General features: G+C 39.2%; 2 protein-coding genes across 6 annotated transcripts in view; both read right to left on the bottom strand.

Moving 5' to 3' along the window:
- The window catches only part of LOC133995475 (rab GTPase-activating protein 1), a 75362-nt gene that overhangs the window by 22419 nt on the left and 33191 nt on the right, over positions 1-19752 (bottom strand). For all 5 annotated transcript variants that reach the window (XR_009927152.1, XM_062434877.1, XM_062434878.1 and 2 more), the window contains one exon: positions 482-595. Coding sequence is in view for 4 of the 5 variants with exons in the window: in XM_062434877.1 (XP_062290861.1) it covers positions 482-595 (114 nt within the window). In the remaining variant the exon portion in view is untranslated. The remainder of the gene's footprint in view (positions 1-481; positions 596-19752) is intronic.
- On the bottom strand, positions 10141-11379 carry LOC133995549 (probable G-protein coupled receptor 21). Its single transcript, XM_062435001.1, has one exon. The coding sequence runs from the start codon at positions 11377-11379 to the stop codon at positions 10141-10143; it is 1239 nt and encodes a 412-aa protein (XP_062290985.1).

Raw genomic sequence — 19752 nt, 5'->3', positions numbered from 1 at the left:
AATGTATTGTACAGTATTGGCATGTGAGCACTGTTTGAGGACACACAAAAAAATTATGAACCTCAGTTCTTCACTGTAACAGATGAGGTTGTAGAAATGTCATTGACATTTTCATGTTTAACAATATTTTACTGATGTATTTTGTGTACATTTTAACCTCATACTAGTTCTATAAACTGCTGCATTATAAAGGAGGAAAAGCATCTGTCTAAAACAGAAGATCCAGAAGATATCCATCTGTCACAAAGATCCGATGGATATACACAAAATATGTGCATCGTGAATTAAAGCTTTAATGCAGGCAATACGGCAAAGAGCAGAGATCAAATACTTCTGCGGTAACTCTACAAAAACTCTTACAGCTCTGTTGCCTTTTGCACTATGCTGATCCATCATTATGATCAACTAGCTGCACTATCAACCTGAAGTGACTTCACAGACAAATTAATTTAAACAACTCTCGCATGTATGTGTGTCCCACCTTGCAGATCTTATAGAGGGAGTCTTGTCCATCTCCTCCAGTGTCTTTGAAGTAGTCATGAGCTGGGAATGTCCTGTTAATGTCCCTGGTGATGGCACTGTCTTGTGGGGACTCCTAAACAGTGAGACAAAGGAGAGGAAACAGACCAAAAAGTCAAGGGGAGTGAAAAGAAGTAAAGGCATATGACAGAGAGAGAGAGTTTCTGTCACTTATGACACAAGATGTTTTTCATTGAGACACTACTCGGGTGGAAAAAAGAAAATCCCACACAAGTCCAGCAGTGGTCAGTGTTTTCAATAATGTGGTGTGTGAGCACACGGGTGAGATTTACAGTAAGGGGCAGGATGAGTAACCAGCGGCACAGAGTGTTCTCTTCATCGGTACAGACAGTACACATCGTATCACATCTTATTTCACTTCTAGTTTTAATCAAGTTTATGAAATAATCATTCTTGTGTTGCCAAAGATGACGCATACATAATAATAAACAATGCATAATACATCCAAATAGCAATCATTAACTGACAGACTGTTAACAATATAGGAAAACAGACTAAATACAACATGTAACACAAAACACAGAGAGACTGATTGAGAGACTATTGTATGATCTTGATTTAACATACCGTGCAGTGGGACTAAAAGCTCAATGTCTAAAATCAAGTCACTGTGAAATACAATTTACTTGAGTTACATGTTGCACATTAACTCTTTGTATTCTCTGATACAATGTCTTACAGCAGAGTGATATCAACAAGGAGGCGATTTTAGAGAAAAATAAGCACACTGAACCAGGCTTATAAAAGGATATTTGGCTTTCATCATCACACCTGTTACCATCATCAATCTGACATGTAACAGAGTGAAGAAACTCTAAGACCTTTTGTCTGTGGACAGATGGGAGCTGGGTGGATGTCTAGGACAGAAAAACAACAGATATATGAAGAGAAAAAAAAATCTAGAGAAGAAAAGTATTTTCAGCCTCAAAATTTTAATGGATGGGGATTATTGTTTGGAAGTGCATGTGTCATTTTTTTGGCAGGACGAAAAACACTATATATATTCAGACATAACATTAGACGATCCCTATACTGTGACAGTGAGCACAGGCAGAAATATATACACAAACAAAGGTGTGACCACAAGCCCACCCTGTACATACACAAGCCCGGGGCAACACACTTCTCTGGGATATCCCTCTACTGTGATGACAGAGCACCACAGAGTGGAAATACCACACACACGCACACACGCACACACACACACACACGCACACACACACACAGATCAGTATTTACTCCAGACTAGAGTCTAAACTAGCCTTGCTTTTCAAAGATTAATCACCTCTCATTTCATTTTTAACGATCAGTGTATTTGAAAAACCAACAGCCTCTAAATAAGTAAGTAAGTTATTCCCACCTTGGCCATTACATAACAAATCAAATACAACATTTTGAGGTATCTTATAACAATATTTGGAGGAAGTGGCTCTGAAGTTGGGGCATTATGTTAGGTGATGTAATAAGAACAAAATTGGGGCATTCATTTAGCTTTCTATGCAGAAACCTGTTATGGCATCCTCTGAGGCCTGTCGCTGTGGCCCTGCTCTCACACGAACAGTGGATAATGAGACAGAGCGGTAAGAAACAATAATGCTTTGCCAAGTTCATGCTGAATGAACAAATTAATGTGATACTCTGTTGATCCATGCAGGAAAACGTCTCCATTACACGTTGGGAAGTCAGAAGGTAGTTTTTTCGGAATTCCCTGCCTTGGTTGAAGGCATATTGGTGGAACTAAAGCCTACCATTGATCTTACGGGCTTGAAATCCCTTCTTATGAAACGACCCTGAACCCCCATTTTCAAAGCAGGTGTAAATTAAAACCATATACCTCAGAAAATCCATTCATTTAAATTACCAATACTTCTCAAATTTCTCTTGAACACTCTGTAATAATCTAATTATACCTTCTCTCTCTCTCTGTCTCTCTCTCCCTCCCTCTCTCTCTGTTACCCATCAGGTCCCTCCCACTCCTTTTTTTCTCCTACGGGTTCTGTTCTAACTTCCACAGAGGAAGAGCGTGAAACAAAAATAATGCAAGTATAAGAAGAAATGCAGGAAGAAAGGAATACTAAAACAAAGTGAGCTAATGGGGATCAGAGACCGACAACAGTGGGCTTTTTTTAAAGACCATTCCACAACTTCCACCACACCCTGTGAGCCATAGTTACTGTATGTTTCCCTGTGTGTGTGTGTGTGTGTGTGTGTGTGTGTGTGTGTGTGTGTGTGTGTGTGTGTGTGTGTGTGTGTGTGTGTGTGTGTGTGTGTGTGTGTGTGTGTGTGTGTGTGTGTGTGTGTGTGCACAGCCAACTTGACTACATGGTTTAGTAATGTTGATTGTTACAGAGTAATGTTGGCCATGGTTGATTCTGCCCCAAGGTTTGTCATACTGTTGCGTTTTATACATACAGCACTTCAAAACATCTAAGATATACCATCCAGTTATCATTTTCCAAACACACCTTGATCTGTGGTGTTATTTCCAAAGAGAGCCTTACTAACACAAACTCAACACAAATTTTAAATTACATTGTAACTGAATTTTCATTTCAGTCTGAACAGTATATTCTGTCCTTCCTTGCTGGCTACTTCACTTTTCCCAAACAGACATTTCACATTTTCACCACAATGCACATCAATAAAGTTCAACCAGGCTGAACTTGAGCCCCAAGGATATCAAGCTGGACAAAACGGTGCACAGGTACTGCAGAAATGTGTTCATTCGCAGCAAAAGACATTGGTATTGACAGGTTTTACAGCGCACAGGAGGAAATACTGTGTCCAGTGTGAAGGGCCCATTACACTGGGCTACAGTCTCTCAGTGAATGATAAGGATCCATGTTTATACAAGAGCCACTTAGCCATACTTATCTGAAGTGCTGAGAGCATGTACAAAGACCTCTGACATAATGGCCAATTAGCTTCCTCTCTGTCTGTCTATCTGTTCAGTTAAAGAGAGGTTTGGAATGAGGGTAGCGTGAGAGGGGAGAGAAAACATATCCAGTGTCTCATTGTGGTGGACGGAAGTGTGAGAGTAAGTTAAAATGATAAAAAGAAAGGCAGGGAGAAAAGAGGTGACTACGAATTATTTGCTGCTTCATAAAGACCTGTGGCTGTGGTCAACCTGGATTAAGTTAATTGCATCATTTGCTTTCTTGTAGAGTTTGATGAGAAGATGAATATCACTCTAGGGATTAAAGCAAGAAAAGATTTGTTAGAGCTGAAAAGTTGTTCAGAAGGAAATGTGTACAATGTATTGAATTAAGTGTTATATGAATATAAAACAGCCCTATGGCTGAACTCAAGCATGATGCCTGAGGACTTTAAGCCCTGCCACTTTCACATCTGTGTGTGGAGGCATAGCCAGGAGGCGATTGGCCTAGCTTAGCATACAGACTGGAAGCAGGGGGAAACAGCTAGCCTGACACTGGTGAACTTCAAAACTATGCCTACCAGTTTCTCTAGTTTACAGTTTACAAATGAACAAGAAAATTAGCACGTTGTTCACTAATTAACAGATATGTAAAAATCAGTTGTAGTTAATGTGTTAATGTTATTGTTAACTGGTCAGTGTTAGAGGTGCTGATAGACATATTTTGGAATTTTGGAAAAAGCCAGGCTAGCTGTGTCCCCCCACTTCCAGTATTTATGCTAAGCTAAGTGCATCCTAGCTATAACTCAATATTTAAAGTTGAGACATGAGAGTGATATCAATTTTCTTATCCAACTTACGGCAAGAAAGCAAATGAGTGTATTTCCCAATTTGTCAAACTATAACAGTTTGGCCAAAGATTGCTTCCAGAAAGGCTTCAAAACTTTGTCCAACCAAAAATATTTATTTTTAAAAGCACATTTAATAATGAAAATACCTGAAAAATGTACCCTTACTTTCAACATAATGGCTCATCTTATGTGCTACAAACTGTAATTTCTTTTACTTGCTGGGTATTATTTATATAAATATATAAGAATGTTCATAATACTGTTGAATTGGCACGGGCCATCAGTCTCACCTCACATCAAACATCAATCTGATTACAATGAACAGCAAAAAGAGACAAGCAGAACAGCTACAGACAGCACCAGCTACTGTATGAATTATTCATGCTCACTGGTCTGTTTCTGTTGAAGTGTCTTTAAAAACACTAGATACATCATAGCATCTACTTTCAGTGACAGGTAACTGCCTGAATAGAAGTCAAAACATGTCCTTCTCACAGAAACACAAAAACTCTTCACTGAGGGTGAACAAAAAACTGGGAGAGCTACATTGTGTGTTTTTGTGTATGTAGAAGGCTAGGAATAAAGTACCAGAGTAGGGCTTCCGTGGGAAGGCTGAATAGCTAGCCCTCTATTGTTTATGTCCCTGATTTTCTCTGAGTCAATACAATAGCTGACATGTCATTCTGTTTTTCTTTCTCTGCTCCTAAAAGACCCTGCTGAGATGCCCAGAGAACATGAGGTGATATTTATCAAGCTTGATTTAAAATTGACTTAATAAATGTGACAGTAAATTTAGAAAAGACATCAAGACAAACGTGTATAGTATAGATAATGCTTTTATCACAAATGCAGAAGAAGCAGATTTGCTGTGTAATTTTTTATTACTTTTTTAAAATAAAACAAATACTGGTTAGTTAATTTGGACATTCTTTGTCTCTTCTTTAAAATAAACTACAGTCGACAGAGCACATGCTCTTCCCGTTGTGCTGTTTCCTCACCTTCGCGTCATCTGTCATTAAATGTTAATCATCTGTCTCTTGCCCTACTTTTTGTGCCACTTGTGCACAGCTACACTGCTTCTGAGACAGAAAACCAGGCAAAATGTGGATTTGATCACGATCGAAAACAGTGGCAACAGACTGAGGGAGGAAGCCATGAAAATCATACATACTACATACACTGCCAAAACTACAATAACCTGCATTCTCTAAGGGTGTATAGCTTTCCCCCCAATCATTCAATAGTGGAGTCCACTTATATTGCCTGCTGCAGCTTTGCCAGCATGCAAATTTATCAGATTGACTGCTTGCACAAATATGGTGTATTAGAGTTCAGTGGGGCATCTTAATACAGCAGCCATTTATTTTTATCTGTAACAATCTACAGTGAAGTATTTACAATTTAGAAAATGCTGGGAAATTCTATGTGAATGTGAGCTATTACTTTTCTTATCAACATCCCTACTTAATCTTTTGGCCAACAGTGTTCTTTTTTCCTTTCTGCATAACTTTTATAATATAACTTTTTAAATATTTGTCACAAATAATACACAATGTGTGTTAAGTAGTAGTGATTACAGATGGCATTTAACCTGTGGGAGGGTACTGACAATAAAAGGAGAAATGTGCACTCTTTCTTTTGCGTACGTTATCTTGAACATCCATGCCTCTGTTCGTAGCAAAGCAACTAGTACAAGGAAGGTCTGAATACACTGAGATAACATTACATTTATTTGCACAGTACAGATACACAATGTGTACATCTTACAATACCATATAGGTTTGTCACCTACAAAGCATCATGTATTGAAAAATGTCTTATTGGTCTCAGAGACTCACCTTCACTGACAGAAAAATTAAACATGTTTGACCATTTACACCATCCCAGCATTCTCCATTCATCCAAGCATACATCTTACAAAAACATTATTACAAATTCAACACACCTGACGTATGAAATAGGACGTGTTTTTTCAGGATATAATAGGGTAATGGCTTCAGTTTCTCAATCTGTAACTTACAAATGGCTCATTGTTCACTGGGACAAAATTGTGGACAAAAACACATGTGGAGAGAAATTCCTGCATCTTTTGGGAAGTTTCCACACAAAGGTTTTGTTACAGTGGTCAGTCTCAGTCTTAATGTGATAATAATCAGCTCCTAAGAACAGCTGGGTCATGAGTCAGCCATCAGCAGGGTTCTGGTGTGGCCTATTTAGGCTTATATAAACACAATGACGAAAATCTAATACAGATTCAAAAACAGATAAGAGAATACCACTGAAAGTCTGTGTGTGTGTGTGTGTGTGTGTGTGTGTGTGTGTGTGTGTGTGTGTGTGTGTGTGTGTGTGTGTGTGTGTGTGTGTGTGTGTGTGTGTGTGTGTGTGTGTGTGTGTGTGTTAAAGTGCACTATTACACTGAAGTTGTGTTGTGTACTGTACAGTCTCTATTCTAAGGTACAAGTGCCAACCAGTATTCAGGTGGTATGAAATACCTTTGTTGTTAATTAGAAAATGTTTTTGTTTTCCAGAGAGCAATATGTTCAAGATAAAGATCCTCCTGCCTCAATATGAATTTTAGGGTCATTTTTAACTAAGGTCTGAATTTCATGTTTTCCTGTTACAGTCTACACAAGTATTTACACAAGCCACATATATAGTATGTGACTTCATTAGCTACATAAGCACTCTGCTTGATCCCAAGACAAATACATATCTGGGGAGTCACAGTCTAGCCAAGTGGTGGTGCACCTAAACCTGCCAAGAAGTAGCAGCAACCCACCACCTAACATTTCCAATAATTTAAATGTTACATAAATGTCCCATAACACTTTCAACTAAATCTTATAAATATGAGGAACTGTCTCATTAATTGGGATATAATATCTTGTTTGTGGGGTTTTAGTGGAGAACCTAACCTCATATTCAAAGTCATCGCTCTTTCCAAACCTAAAAAAATTGTTTACAGTAGAAACACCTCAATAAAAACTGTCAAATAAAAAAATGCATCTTCATAAAGACAACTTCAATCATTTCATTAGGTAAGCATGCTGCTACACCTATCCATTTATCAATTCACAAGAGAAAAGACTGAAATGAGCAACTTTACAAAAATAAATTTGTGTGGTTTGACAATCAGACATTCAATGCGCCATTTCTCTACACTCACACTTGTTCAGAGAGTGGAACAAAATAAGAAATATTTGGCAATGCTTCACAAATGACAGACAAAATATTTAAAAGACAACATGTGAATCTATCTACCACCGTTGTACATCATACTCACACACACTCACAAAACAGTATATTCGAGGGAAATGATGTCACGCTAATAAAGCAATGAAGGGTGATAACTCTGTTAGCACCTTTTTGCTAGAAGACGTTAAACAGTCCAATTCAGCCAGTGGTCGAATCCGAACATACTTGCACACACTCATACACACCGATTATCTTATATGTGAGCAAATATTTGTAAAAGGTACACACTCAAACAAATACATGCAAAAGAATAACAGCTTTGAGTCATGTGTTTTGCTCCTCCTCATTTTCACTCTTACAGAACAGACTGACAAGGATAGCGAAGCATAAACTGTATGAGCTGAATTAACAGTCACATTTTGAATTACTTAAAATACAAACAAAATGGGGTTATTCCTCACTTAATGTGGAATCAATTGCCCGAGGCTGGCTGATGTACATTTTCATCTCTGCACATGCATACAATTGTTAGTTCTCTCTAAAAACAGCTGCATGTCTATAAATGGAGCCCTCCCTAAATGTTTGAGGAAAATACTTTCCCAACTGTTCATTTTCATTTGTGTATCAAGGCAACAATATATCACTGTATACTTAGAAACAGTCGTATTCATGCACAATAGGCATCACTGAGCCAACACAGTACAGTGGACCTACACAAACTTTGTGTAAAACCCACTTGCATGTTACTAAATCTTCATATATTAGATATTTAGAAAAAAAAAAGATCATAGTCCGAGAATATCCGTTAAACTGTCTTTGGTACATTAGATAAGGTATATAAAGCTAGAGTATTGGCAACTAAATAAACTGAGCCCCAGTAGCATGAGTCTCCTTGGATCAGAACATGGATCATTTTTCACAATCTCTGAGTTTACGCCACAGTATGTACACTTGGATCCATTCGGCTTATTATTGGTCTTGATTAGTTTGTTTTGAATATCAAGTTATAGTGAAAGGGACCCACAAAAGATAGACACGGGGACAAGACGATGGAATCAGACTACAACGTGTGCATGCACACAGGCACGCACACACAAGCAAATTTAACTCCCGGGAAGTTGAGGGGTCAAAATCGCTTCATGGTGCAACACAGAGGTTAGCCTGATGGCAGAGAGAATGGGCTATTTGTCTGTTCTGTTTACATGTGATCCTCCTGTGTGTGTGTGTGTGTGTGTGTGTGTGTGTGTGTGTGTGTGTGTGTGTGTGTGTGTGTGTGTGTGTATTAAATCTGTGCATGTTCTAGTCCAACGAATGCAAGCACAATAATGTGATCACAATGTAGCATACACCTATGTATGTAGGTAACACTGCAATTACTTAGAAGAACATGTAAATGTAAGATTTTCACAATCACACACTCACAGTTTCTAATTAGATGTTTGCTTTCGGCCAATCACAAAGACAAAGTGTCACAGTTCAAGGGTCATTTGTCTAATTGTTTTTTTTCCCTCACTCAGAAAAAAAAAATTAAAAAGAAAAATCAGCCTAATGATGTACCAACAATCAGTGTACAAAATGTCTAAAAATACATCCTTTCTTGGTCTTGCTTCGCATTGGACAGTTATGGAATAAGTTTAGTTACATAAAACAACAAAGGTGCAACCATAGTGACAAAAGTTCATTACAAGAGAAATTGATTAAAAATAATTGTGGCTTTTTGTCGGGTTAACAGTCGTACACCAAAGCATCTCATAGCATATATTACAAACAGCGGGCTCAATGATTAAACCCCCTGAACTTTATGTCTTATACAACAACTTGGATCAATAAATAATCTAAAATTCAAAGTTCATCAATACATGTCTTGTGCAGACAAACAAATAAACACTTTATGCAAAGTAGCTATGAAGTGATACATTAGGTCTAAACCTTCTTTTCACTGACTAAGCTCAATCAATCAGTCAAATCATTCAGTCATTTAATATACTAAAAGACACAACAAGTACACAATACACACATACTATTGCATCACTTTTAGTATGTAAATACAGAGTGGCTTAGAGCACATGAAACATATTTAAGGAGTTTGCTATTGGCAGTTCACCTCAGAACTACGTTACAAAAACACAGCAGTCAACTGCATTCATTTCTTCTTTTTTGCATTCAACACACATACTGTGCTGATAATCTGGCAACAAACAAAGGTCACACTGTTTCACATACTGAACTAACAACTTTTCGTAACAGTTTTCTTCATGACATTTTGTTATTTTGGCAAAATAAGTTAAGGATTCACTTCCTGTCAAAGAAAACTGATAAGATAAAAATGTTCAACCTCAAAAGAGTTCAACACCTTTTTCTGCTTTAAAACCCCTTCCATTCTTCACCACTGTCCATACACAATATGCCGGATTTCCATGACCATTTTAAAACACCTTGTAGGGCTATTTAGGCCATTTATCCTTCAGTGCTTTGCTCTTGACTGCTTTCTTCTGTCTTTGCCAGCTGTGGCATGTGCCGAGAGGACGCCTGTGTAACCTCCAAATGCGACAGAAACAGCAGTGGCAGATCGACGCCTCCTTCCATCACTTTACAGCACATTTAATCTTACAGAGGAGACATTTTAATGCAATCACATCAGGCATCTCTGAAAAATTTCAAATGCCAAGTGTGTGTGCACTACACATGACATGTTGTGCCAATTCCTATTTCCCCATGACCATATCCATACCCTGACCCTGCACATCCCTTTTCAACGGAACCAAGGAAAGCCTTTTTGGTGTTCCTAACCCCAAAACCACTGTTACTGCGCTGTAAACAGAACGAGCAGAGGCGTTTGAGGCCCTTCCTGAAGGCAGAGTTGGAGAGGCTGTAGATGAGACAGTTACAGAAGCTGTTGCTGATGGCCAGCCATGTGGTGAGGAATGACGCTGCAGGGTGGTGGTAGATCCCTCCGCTTTCCAACAGAAAGTAGACGATGTAGGGCAACCAGAGGATATAAAACACACTGGTAATGCGGAACAGTACCATAGCATAACGTTTGTCCGGGTACGTTGATGAAGGCTGCTGATACTGTGGCTGGTGGTGAAGGTGTTTTTGTTGGGATAAGTGGGGAAACTGCCCTTGCTCTACCGCACTGTTGTCCTTGACCATAGATCCAGCTGTGATTCCTGGACCCTGCAGCTGTTGGGGTCTGTAACGTGCGTGGCGCTCGCTGATCTCCCTGGTGTGCTGTCGGCAGATCTTGAAGATATTGGCGTAGGTGAAGCAGACAGTGAGCGCAGCTGGGGCGTAGAGCAGTGCAACAATAAAGGTTGTAAAGGCCGGACGAGTCCTCCACTCAACTGCGCACCACTCCACCACATCACCGTGGTAACCAGGTTTCCCCCACCCAAGGAAAGATGGTAGAAACACCAGAGCAGAGTACAACCATATTAGAGCAATGCAGCAGCGCACTCGACAGGGTGTCACTAAAGACGCATAAGTCAGAGGTCGAGTGATGGCGATGTAGCGGTCCACACTCACACACGCTAACGATACCATTGAAACTGACTTCAAAACCGACACCATGTACCCGAACACCTGGCAGGTGAGTTTGGGGTCGAGGCCCTGGAGGTGATGGAGGAGGGACAGGGAAGGGAAGAGGCAGCTGACCCCCACCAGCAGATCAGCATATGCCATAGTCTGGATGAAAGCACTAGTGGTGTGCTGGCTAAGCAAAGGAGCACAGTGAAATACAAAAATCACCACAAGGTTACCCGAAATAATGAGAACAGTGAGGAGAAGTATGATAGAGACTTCAAGCAGGCAGGTGCTGAAAATCTGGGAATAGCCTATCTCAAGCAGGCAAAAGGGAGCAGAGAAGTTTGACGGGTCAGCAGAGCTCTGGTTCAGTGGATCCAGGGAGGAATTCATCATCTTGGGCAGGAATACGTGTCTGAGGGGCCCTTCAAGGGTACGGTGAACCCAAGGACTATTTTGTCAGGTAGCTGGCTGGTTGAGAGACTAGCTGTGTGGTTTCAGTCCAAACGAAAAGCTCCATGCTGTGGCTCCATTATGAGACTGCCACCATCTGCCATTTCAAATGCAGGAGGGATGGAAAGGACGGGGAGAGGTGAGGAAGCAGCCTGGGTTTGTCCTCGGTGCAGGGAGGTGTAGTTTTAAACAAAGATACAAAACCACCAGGATACACACACCTGCAAACAGATTAACACACAAAAAGCAATGTGTGTGATCCTTTCCGTCTTTGTTTCCAGTGAAGCTAACTTCCCAGCTGAAGGCACAAAAAGGGGAAAAAAGAAAGAAATGACTTTGTTTAAAGAAATTCCAGTCCAATCTACGCTTGAAATGCCTCCGCTCCCTATAAAGTCAGAGATGGCTTCAACATCTGCTGCAGCTGTAGAAGGCACAAACCGAGAGCTCCCTCTTATCTGTTTACAGTCCACAGAGTCACAAACACAGCTTCCAGTGAAGATACATTATTGTGAAATGAGCTGCATACACAAATTGAGTCAAGGAGACATTAAGGATAATTTCTCCTTTTGATTCCTTCCTCTTCTGCCACTTCTGTCCCGCTTCTTTTTCCTGTTTCCTCTTCTTTTTCCTCTCCTTTCTTGCTGCTGCTTTAACCTCTTTTCAACACACATCCATGTCCGCTTGCTCTTGTCTCAGTTTCAGTCTGCTCCTTCGCAGTAGGATCACAGTAGACTGCCGGGAGCTGGGAGGATGAAGGCAGTGCGCGGGGGTTGACTGATGTTTAAAACGCGCACACACATACAAACACACCTCAGCTGTTATTTCAATCCAGTACAGCAACAACTATGTCTGGAGTGGAAATGAGGTAGGCAGGCATACCGATGCTGGGAGAAACCCCCGTGTTCATTTATCCTCCTTTGCTGTCTCTCTCTCACTGCTTCTCACTCCCTCTGCCTCTCTCTCTACAGAAACAGCGGCACAGAGACCCCTCCCCTTCACTGTGGCTCCAACCAATGATCAACTGCAAGGGCACGAGGCTGACTCCTTCACCACCCTCCCACCCCTCCCCATGTTGCCTGTGCCAGTGTTTCTCATACGCACTCGTAGACTCAAAAGTACTGATTCACACTGTTAAAATTAGCAATATTTAGTGTGAACCCAGCTTTGGTAAAAAAAAAAAACAACTTAACTTTTGACTGTGAACATCTCTGAACCCTCTCACCTAATTTCCAAAAGATAGGACATTTAGACCTACAGTTTAAGAATCTAGATATTGTCACAGAAAAGTTTTTGTATTTGTTTTAGTGAAACAATGACTGCATACATGAGGGCAGTGTACAGGAAACATTCCTATTATTAATCTAATTGTAAACCAGAGACATACAATATGTTAGGAACTACTATTTATACAGTATGTGCTGAATGCTGCTCAAAGGTTGACACAGAAAACATAGAGAAGTGTTTAAAGTGCTGTTCTGTAACAAATTATATGTAAATTCTAGTGAAAGTATCCATCAAGTTCAATCTGTCACATTTTCTCTACTTGCATGTTTAATAGGGAAGACTGAAGTGCAATTTTACTGCCTTTCTGATTTTTTTCATGCCGGTGCTCTGTACAAGGAATTAAACATAATGACATAAATCAATTGTTTCAGGTTTCATAATTCCTGTATTTGTAATCTAATAATAAACTGCAGCTACAACAGCTTAAAAGACTGACACACATTTAAATACATGAAAACACAGCGCAAATAATTGAATTTGTGCTTCTAGCCTGTGTGTAATTAGCAGCTGATTCACTAATGCAGCAAGTAATATATGTAATTAGTAGCTGGGCTTGCCTTTTAGATGCATTATGAAGAGTGAAGAAGAGCTTGAGAGGCACGATTCAGTGGTGGAAGTTCAGCGACTTGGGATAAGAAATAAAAATGTAGTGATGCTAAAATTAACATTTTCTAAGGCCTTGCTGGAAGTTATATTTAGAGAAATGCCTGTACAGCTAATGCAGTAGAAAATTAAAGATGAAATGTCATAAAAATAAAGAAATGCACGAGGTGGCTGAGAAAACAGGTCACTGCAATGAAAATATACTATCTCCATGCATTAGTCTAGTTTGAGTTAATGAACTCACAGCCTCAACAACAACAACAACAACAACAAAGACGTTTTATTAATACTGCAGTAAATCATACTTCTGCTATCTGTAATAGCCTCAATCCAACGTGAAAAAAGGAAAATGAATTCTATAAATACGTTTAACTGTGATTTGTTTTGTAATAAATAACTGATGCTTAAAGCATTTCTAGAAAACTTGCATATGACGGCTGGACAATCATGTGGAAATGCCGTGATCAAAAATATTACAGAGGAGCTTTTCCTGATTTGTCTAATTATAACAGGAAAGTCACAGTGGAAATGTTAACAATAATAATAATACCATTCATACGACATGAATATGTTGGTAAAATAACATCTCATTCAAAAATACACATACTGAGAGACACAGTGCTAGTGACTTTTAGAATGTAAACATTGTCTAACAATAGTTCTTATGTAATGTATAACCACACAAATGTCCTACTTTTCTCGAGGGTCTTTTAAATAATTAAGTGTTAAGTGTTTTTTTTTTTCTGTCTTTGCAATTCTGTGTCTGTGTCTCTGAAACATTAAGAAAGAAAAAGAGAGAGACTGCAACATATGGACACAAAACCTACAGTACTAAGAGTTAGCTACTTTATTCCCCAGTATTTCCCAACATTTTCAGACTGAATGTAAACCTTTCGTGTCTTCTTTTAGCCATGAGAGGAGAATGTTTGTATCTGAACTCTAACTTTGTCTTCTGGCCTGAGAGTCTAACACAGATATGCACCTGCTCCTGATTTTGCATGCATCAGCAGATGCTGCTCCTCCACTTAGTGTTAGAGTTGCTTTGCCACAGTCAGCTTTACCCAGGTAGCATGACCTCGTGTGACATTTTTTAATCTCCCTCCCAGCAATATTAAGAGCCAGATTTTTCATTGCAAGGTTTTGAAGGGCTGCTTAGGACTAAATTTAAACATATTAGCCCTGGCAAGCCCCCTTCAGTCCTGCAGTGAAGAGCCTACTTAATCTCGGAAAGAATAATTACCAACCGAGTTATTTTTAGATTACATGATGTGATGATTACATCTAATTACTCGGAATCCTGCATTAAAATTAGAAACTTCACAGTGTAGTAATCACTGTCAGATTTAGTGCTGCATGGTCTATATCCTCGTCCTAATGACTTTCTGAAGATTGCAGAGTTTGTCTCGTGCAGGGCAATTTGGTGTAGCGTGATGGAGACCCAAACATACCCATACCCACACACACACACTCACACCAGCTTGCACCTTTCTCCCCCGCAATCCAGACACACTCCCATGCTTTCACGCACCTCCTCTGCTCAACACACGAGGAGCTAAAAATAGATGACAGAACGACGAAAAGGTTTGGAAGAGGAAGAACAGGAGGAAAGGAGGAGCAAGAGAGTCAGAAGAAACATAGCTAATCAAAGATGAGCGGAGGAAGAGACGAGGAGAGAAAGAAAAACAAGAAACCCAGAACAAAACAGCGAGAAGAAAAGAGAGCAGTGAAAATGAGGAGGAAGAAAGAGCGTGATGTCCTGTCACCTGGTTGCCAAGCTGAGCCCAACTCAGTCCTGTTAGCTGTCTAACCTATGCTTCGTCACAGCTTGGCAACCTCTCAAGGACAGGCAGGCTGGCTAAACTACACATCCAGATTGTTCTTTATTGACACTGCTGCATTGTTTGGTTTAAATGCAATTAATATCGCTAGCAGATTACCTGCAAATGTTTGACATTTTTACATTTCTACCAAAACTGGAATACATTTTCTGTTTACATGCTAATCTAATAACTTTTAAAAGAACAACAAAGGTTGATTTGCAACTGCCATACTGGCGGACTTCCATCTGATTATTCTTAGTATCTACCATCCACCAGCACCCAGCTGGTGACTTATAATCCTGATAATTCTGTTCTGTTGCTATATAAATATAAAAACAAGCAGTCACACTGTGCCAAGTTTTATATCAGCGTGATATAACAAAACATAAAAGAGAGCTGGTCATCTGATTTCCTATCTGAGGTTCTTATTTATCAGAGAAATGCCTGATAGGAATGGGAAAAAAATTTCAAAGAGCTGGACAGCTAATACACAATACATTTTTTCTGTGAATTAATAAAGTTTATCTCAGTACAATGTGCCTACAGCTATCATATAAAGTAACAACAGTCACATTGTGGTAGGAAGATAGCACAAGATTTCACGAAAATGTAAGCCTGTTAAGAACAACAACCGCAAAAATGATTCTTTCATCTGACTGTATAAATCTTCTAGTATTCACTGTGTTGGGAAATGGCTTCAAAAAACAAATGGAAAAAACAAATCTAAAAAGTATTTCCATGTTCGACCCAGGGCTGTCTAACAGAAGCCACAGCAGTGATGCACACATAAACCTATGGAGCAGAGAGACAGGCAGGCATACAGTCACACGGAAGAAAGAGGAAGACACGTTAGGATGACAAGACAGCGGGAGAGCAGAGGGAGAGAGGGGCAAGTGCACAATGTGACAAAACACAAATGAGCAGGCAGACAGAGAGAGGCAGGAAGACACACAAGTTGACAGGAGCACAAACAGGTCAAGGTAGAAGTCAGAGAGTGTCAGAGTCAGGAGTACACAAATACAAATGATTAGAAAGACAGACAGACAGACAGACAGAGAGGCAGAGAGGCAGGCAGACAGGTCATTATCTGGGTCAGACAGAGACATACAGGCAGACAGGTAGTTATGAGTGCTTGATTTTGCTCTCTACAGGAGGCTGGCACACCAGGCCTGCCGACCAGGCCTGTGTTTATCTCATTACTTGGTGTCAGCACGTGTGTTTGTGTTTGTGTTTGTGTGTGTGTGTGTGTGTGTGTGTGTGTGTGTGTGTGTGTGTGTGTGTGTGTGTGTGTGTGTGTACGTGCGTGCATACATGCTCTTTTTACATTATGTACCCTCATATTGGTAAATAGAGGCAGAGACATCTTTCAGTAATCTAGTAATACAGTATTATACAACACCAGCATCAGCCACACATACACACCAGACAACTACAACCAATAAACTATTCACATTCCCAAGAAACTGTGCAGGTGTACCTAATAGACTGGTAGTTCAGTGTATGTTATTGTTGATATGGTGAACAGAAGTCCTCCTCCTTGTAGAGATTAATAGTAAACCTCACTGTGTATGTCCACATATTTTAACACAGTGGTCTACAACCATCAAGCTGCAAACATTTGCTCCTGGGCCACAAGAAAACAATATGACTCAGCAAAAAAGCTGAATGACAATTATTTAACTTGAGTTCACAAAGTTGTGCAAAAAGAAAAAAGATCAATGCTTTTGAGTATAAAGGCCTTTGTACTGTATAAAAACCTTTTACTCAAATGGTGGTGTGAGTGAACAGACGTACTCTCCTTCTCAGTCGCAAATCTAATTCGTACTAATCTCGAGTTTTGAGGAAAAAAATATGCTGAAGTCTGGAATAAAGGACAGAGTTAAAACAACAGAGTTAGCGGCTAACAATAAAAATTTGCGAGACTCAGTACTTGATGATGGAGGTGCCATGCTTGCAACACAAATACAAACAGAATGTGAGCAGTGGCGACATCATGAAAGCTATCACGTCCCTCAAACAGGATTTTCATCAGAGAATTGATGGAGTACTAACAGCTATTGAGACCAATATGAGGGAATGTACTGGCCGCTTGACAAATGTTGAAGAATGCATTTCATCCATGGAAGACATAACCAACAACCTGCTTACAAATTTTAAACACTTTGAGTGGACTTGCTATTATGTATCTCCTGTTTTCGGTGTCATTATTACTATTATTTTATGAAATGATAAGAAAATCAAAGATGAGGAGGAGGTGGCCTACGCAGGTGTTTTCAGCATCTCATTCATAAAGTGCTAGAGGAGTTATTGTATTGATTCATAAATCTGTTCCTGTGCAGATAAAATAATGTGTTTTTAGGACATAACTGGGAGGCTTCTGATTATTCGTGGTTTTCCTTTGCATGAGGAGATAAGTCTGATAAATGTATATGGGCCCAGCGGGGATGGCCATACTGTAAAATTCATCCAAGAAATGAACCTAAAAGACATTTGGTGGCATCAAAACCCAAAAGGTAGAGAATACTCTTGTTTCTTCGGCACACATCAAACCTATTCAAGGATCAAGTTGTTTTTTTTAAAACTCTGCTGAACTTCTTTAAAAAAGTTCAGGATATCATTATGATAGGATATCTCTCAGACCATGGGGCCTGTGTTGTTTTCACATAGAAAGAAAGCTGGTACATCAAATTGACAACAAAATGGCCTGCATTTTGAGATAGACACCACTCAAACTTCAGCTAGTATTGGTTGGGAAACATTCAAAGCATAGATTAGGGGATAAATCCTCAGCATTACAGGCTAAAAAGACTAACCAAACAAGAAATGATCTTGTTAGATTCAAAGATTAAAACATTGTAGAGACAAATATTTCAGCCAGGAAGCGTCTGTCACATCGTTTTGATTATAATAGGCTATCTGCCAATAAGGCTGCTGCTGCTAATACCATGAGACTGTATGAAAAACTGTATTATGACCAAGGTGAGAAACCAGTTAAACTTCTTGCTCAGCAAATTAAACCGCAACGAGCAGAGAGAGTGATAAAGGAAAAAAGATAGTGCTTTGAGATAACTTTTGTTGTGATTTGGCACTTTATGTATAAAATGTGATTAAATTGAACCCAATTAAAAGAGCATTTTGACACTAATATGAATTGTTTTACTGCAGAGAAGACACTTACAATTTAGACTCTGACTTTTTGGGAAAACTCGATATTCCTCAAACTCCAGTGGGAACAAGGGATTCCTTAGATGAAGATATAACCATATTAGGTGTTGATGATGTTGGCTTCCAATGATTATGAAAACAAGATAATCATGATAAAATTAAAGATAAAGATTATTGTGCCTCATTCCGTTTCTCAACAATGCTTTAATTTGTGTTGTGTCTAAATGGTTATAATGAAACCTACCATTCAAAAATGTTGTTGCGGTGTTGTGCATAATGTCAAACCTATGGAAAACACTGTCTCTGCTATCTGAAACTTTAATTAAGTATTAATCACCAATTTATTAATGACTGATAAGATATATATGGATGCAAAAAACATTTGTAGTTCAAATATGGTAAAGGGCCTAAATATGAATACTCGAATATGAACAGTATGTAAGGGTTAGGGTTAAGTATGCTTAAACCAATATTAAGAAACATGATTAAGGTTTGACGAGATCCAATATGGGGAGATGTTTTATTTGCACCAGGTAAATCTAATGCAGGCTTCCAACTGCAGGCTAAAAATGGACTCAGGAAAACTCAGGATCTTTACCCAGGTGGCATCTTAATGACGTTCAAGGAACTATCGGCTAGACACAACATCCCAAGAAAACACTTTTTTAGTATTTACAACTAAGTCGTTTTATTTCCTTTAAGCAGCACTCATCGTTGAAACCTGAACTTTCACATTTGGAGACGTTAATGAATAGGAATCATGGAACCTAAGGCGATTACTTTGGGGGTGTATCTTCCTGATCTTCCTTGGAGAAAGAAACATTTCAACTTCATTAATATGTGTACAAGAAAACGCTTTTTTAGGACTGTACTTGAAGAAAGCAGAAAGTATGGGGTAGTACGGGAGGGCTTGGATTAAAGATATAGCTTAATGTATGTTGATGTAAAATTATATAATCAGTGGTACATTTATTTCTATGAAAATATTTGAGGACCTTTCATAAAAATGTGTGGAACATGGTGACTTGGGGAATGCACTGACACAAGGAAAACATTTGGATGATTTATGACAGATTGTGAAATTTGTCTAAGCTTTTGAAATACCTTTGGATTTATTGCAGGCACTTTTTTATTACTTAAAATCTTCTTCTTTTTTTCACTCATTGCACAATGCAAAAAAAAACATTTTGAAAAAGATGTTGTATTCAACACTTAACTTAAAGATTTAGATTATGCAGATAAACATGTGTTGAATGTTATGCTGTAATATGGCCGCAATGTTGCTGTTTTTCTGAATAATAAACTGTTGCCTTCCAATATGTCACATTGTCTTTCATAACAACCCCATCAGATCAGCTGGCAGTGGACCAGTGTGCTGCCAAAAAAAAATTATTTGTTTGCCATACTTAGTAACTCTGGCAGTGAGTGGCTTCTGCCCACTATA

Source organism: Scomber scombrus, chromosome 15, assembly GCF_963691925.1.
Source record: "Scomber scombrus chromosome 15, fScoSco1.1, whole genome shotgun sequence".
Lineage (NCBI taxonomy): Eukaryota > Metazoa > Chordata > Actinopteri > Scombriformes > Scombridae > Scomber > Scomber scombrus.
This window is presented reverse-complemented; position numbering and strand designations above follow the sequence as displayed.

Bases quoted from the DNA above. Each gene is read 5' to 3' on its own strand.
- LOC133995549 (XM_062435001.1), bottom strand. From the start codon at position 11,379: ATGATGAATTCCTCCCTGGATCCACTGAACCAGAGCTCTGCTGACCCG.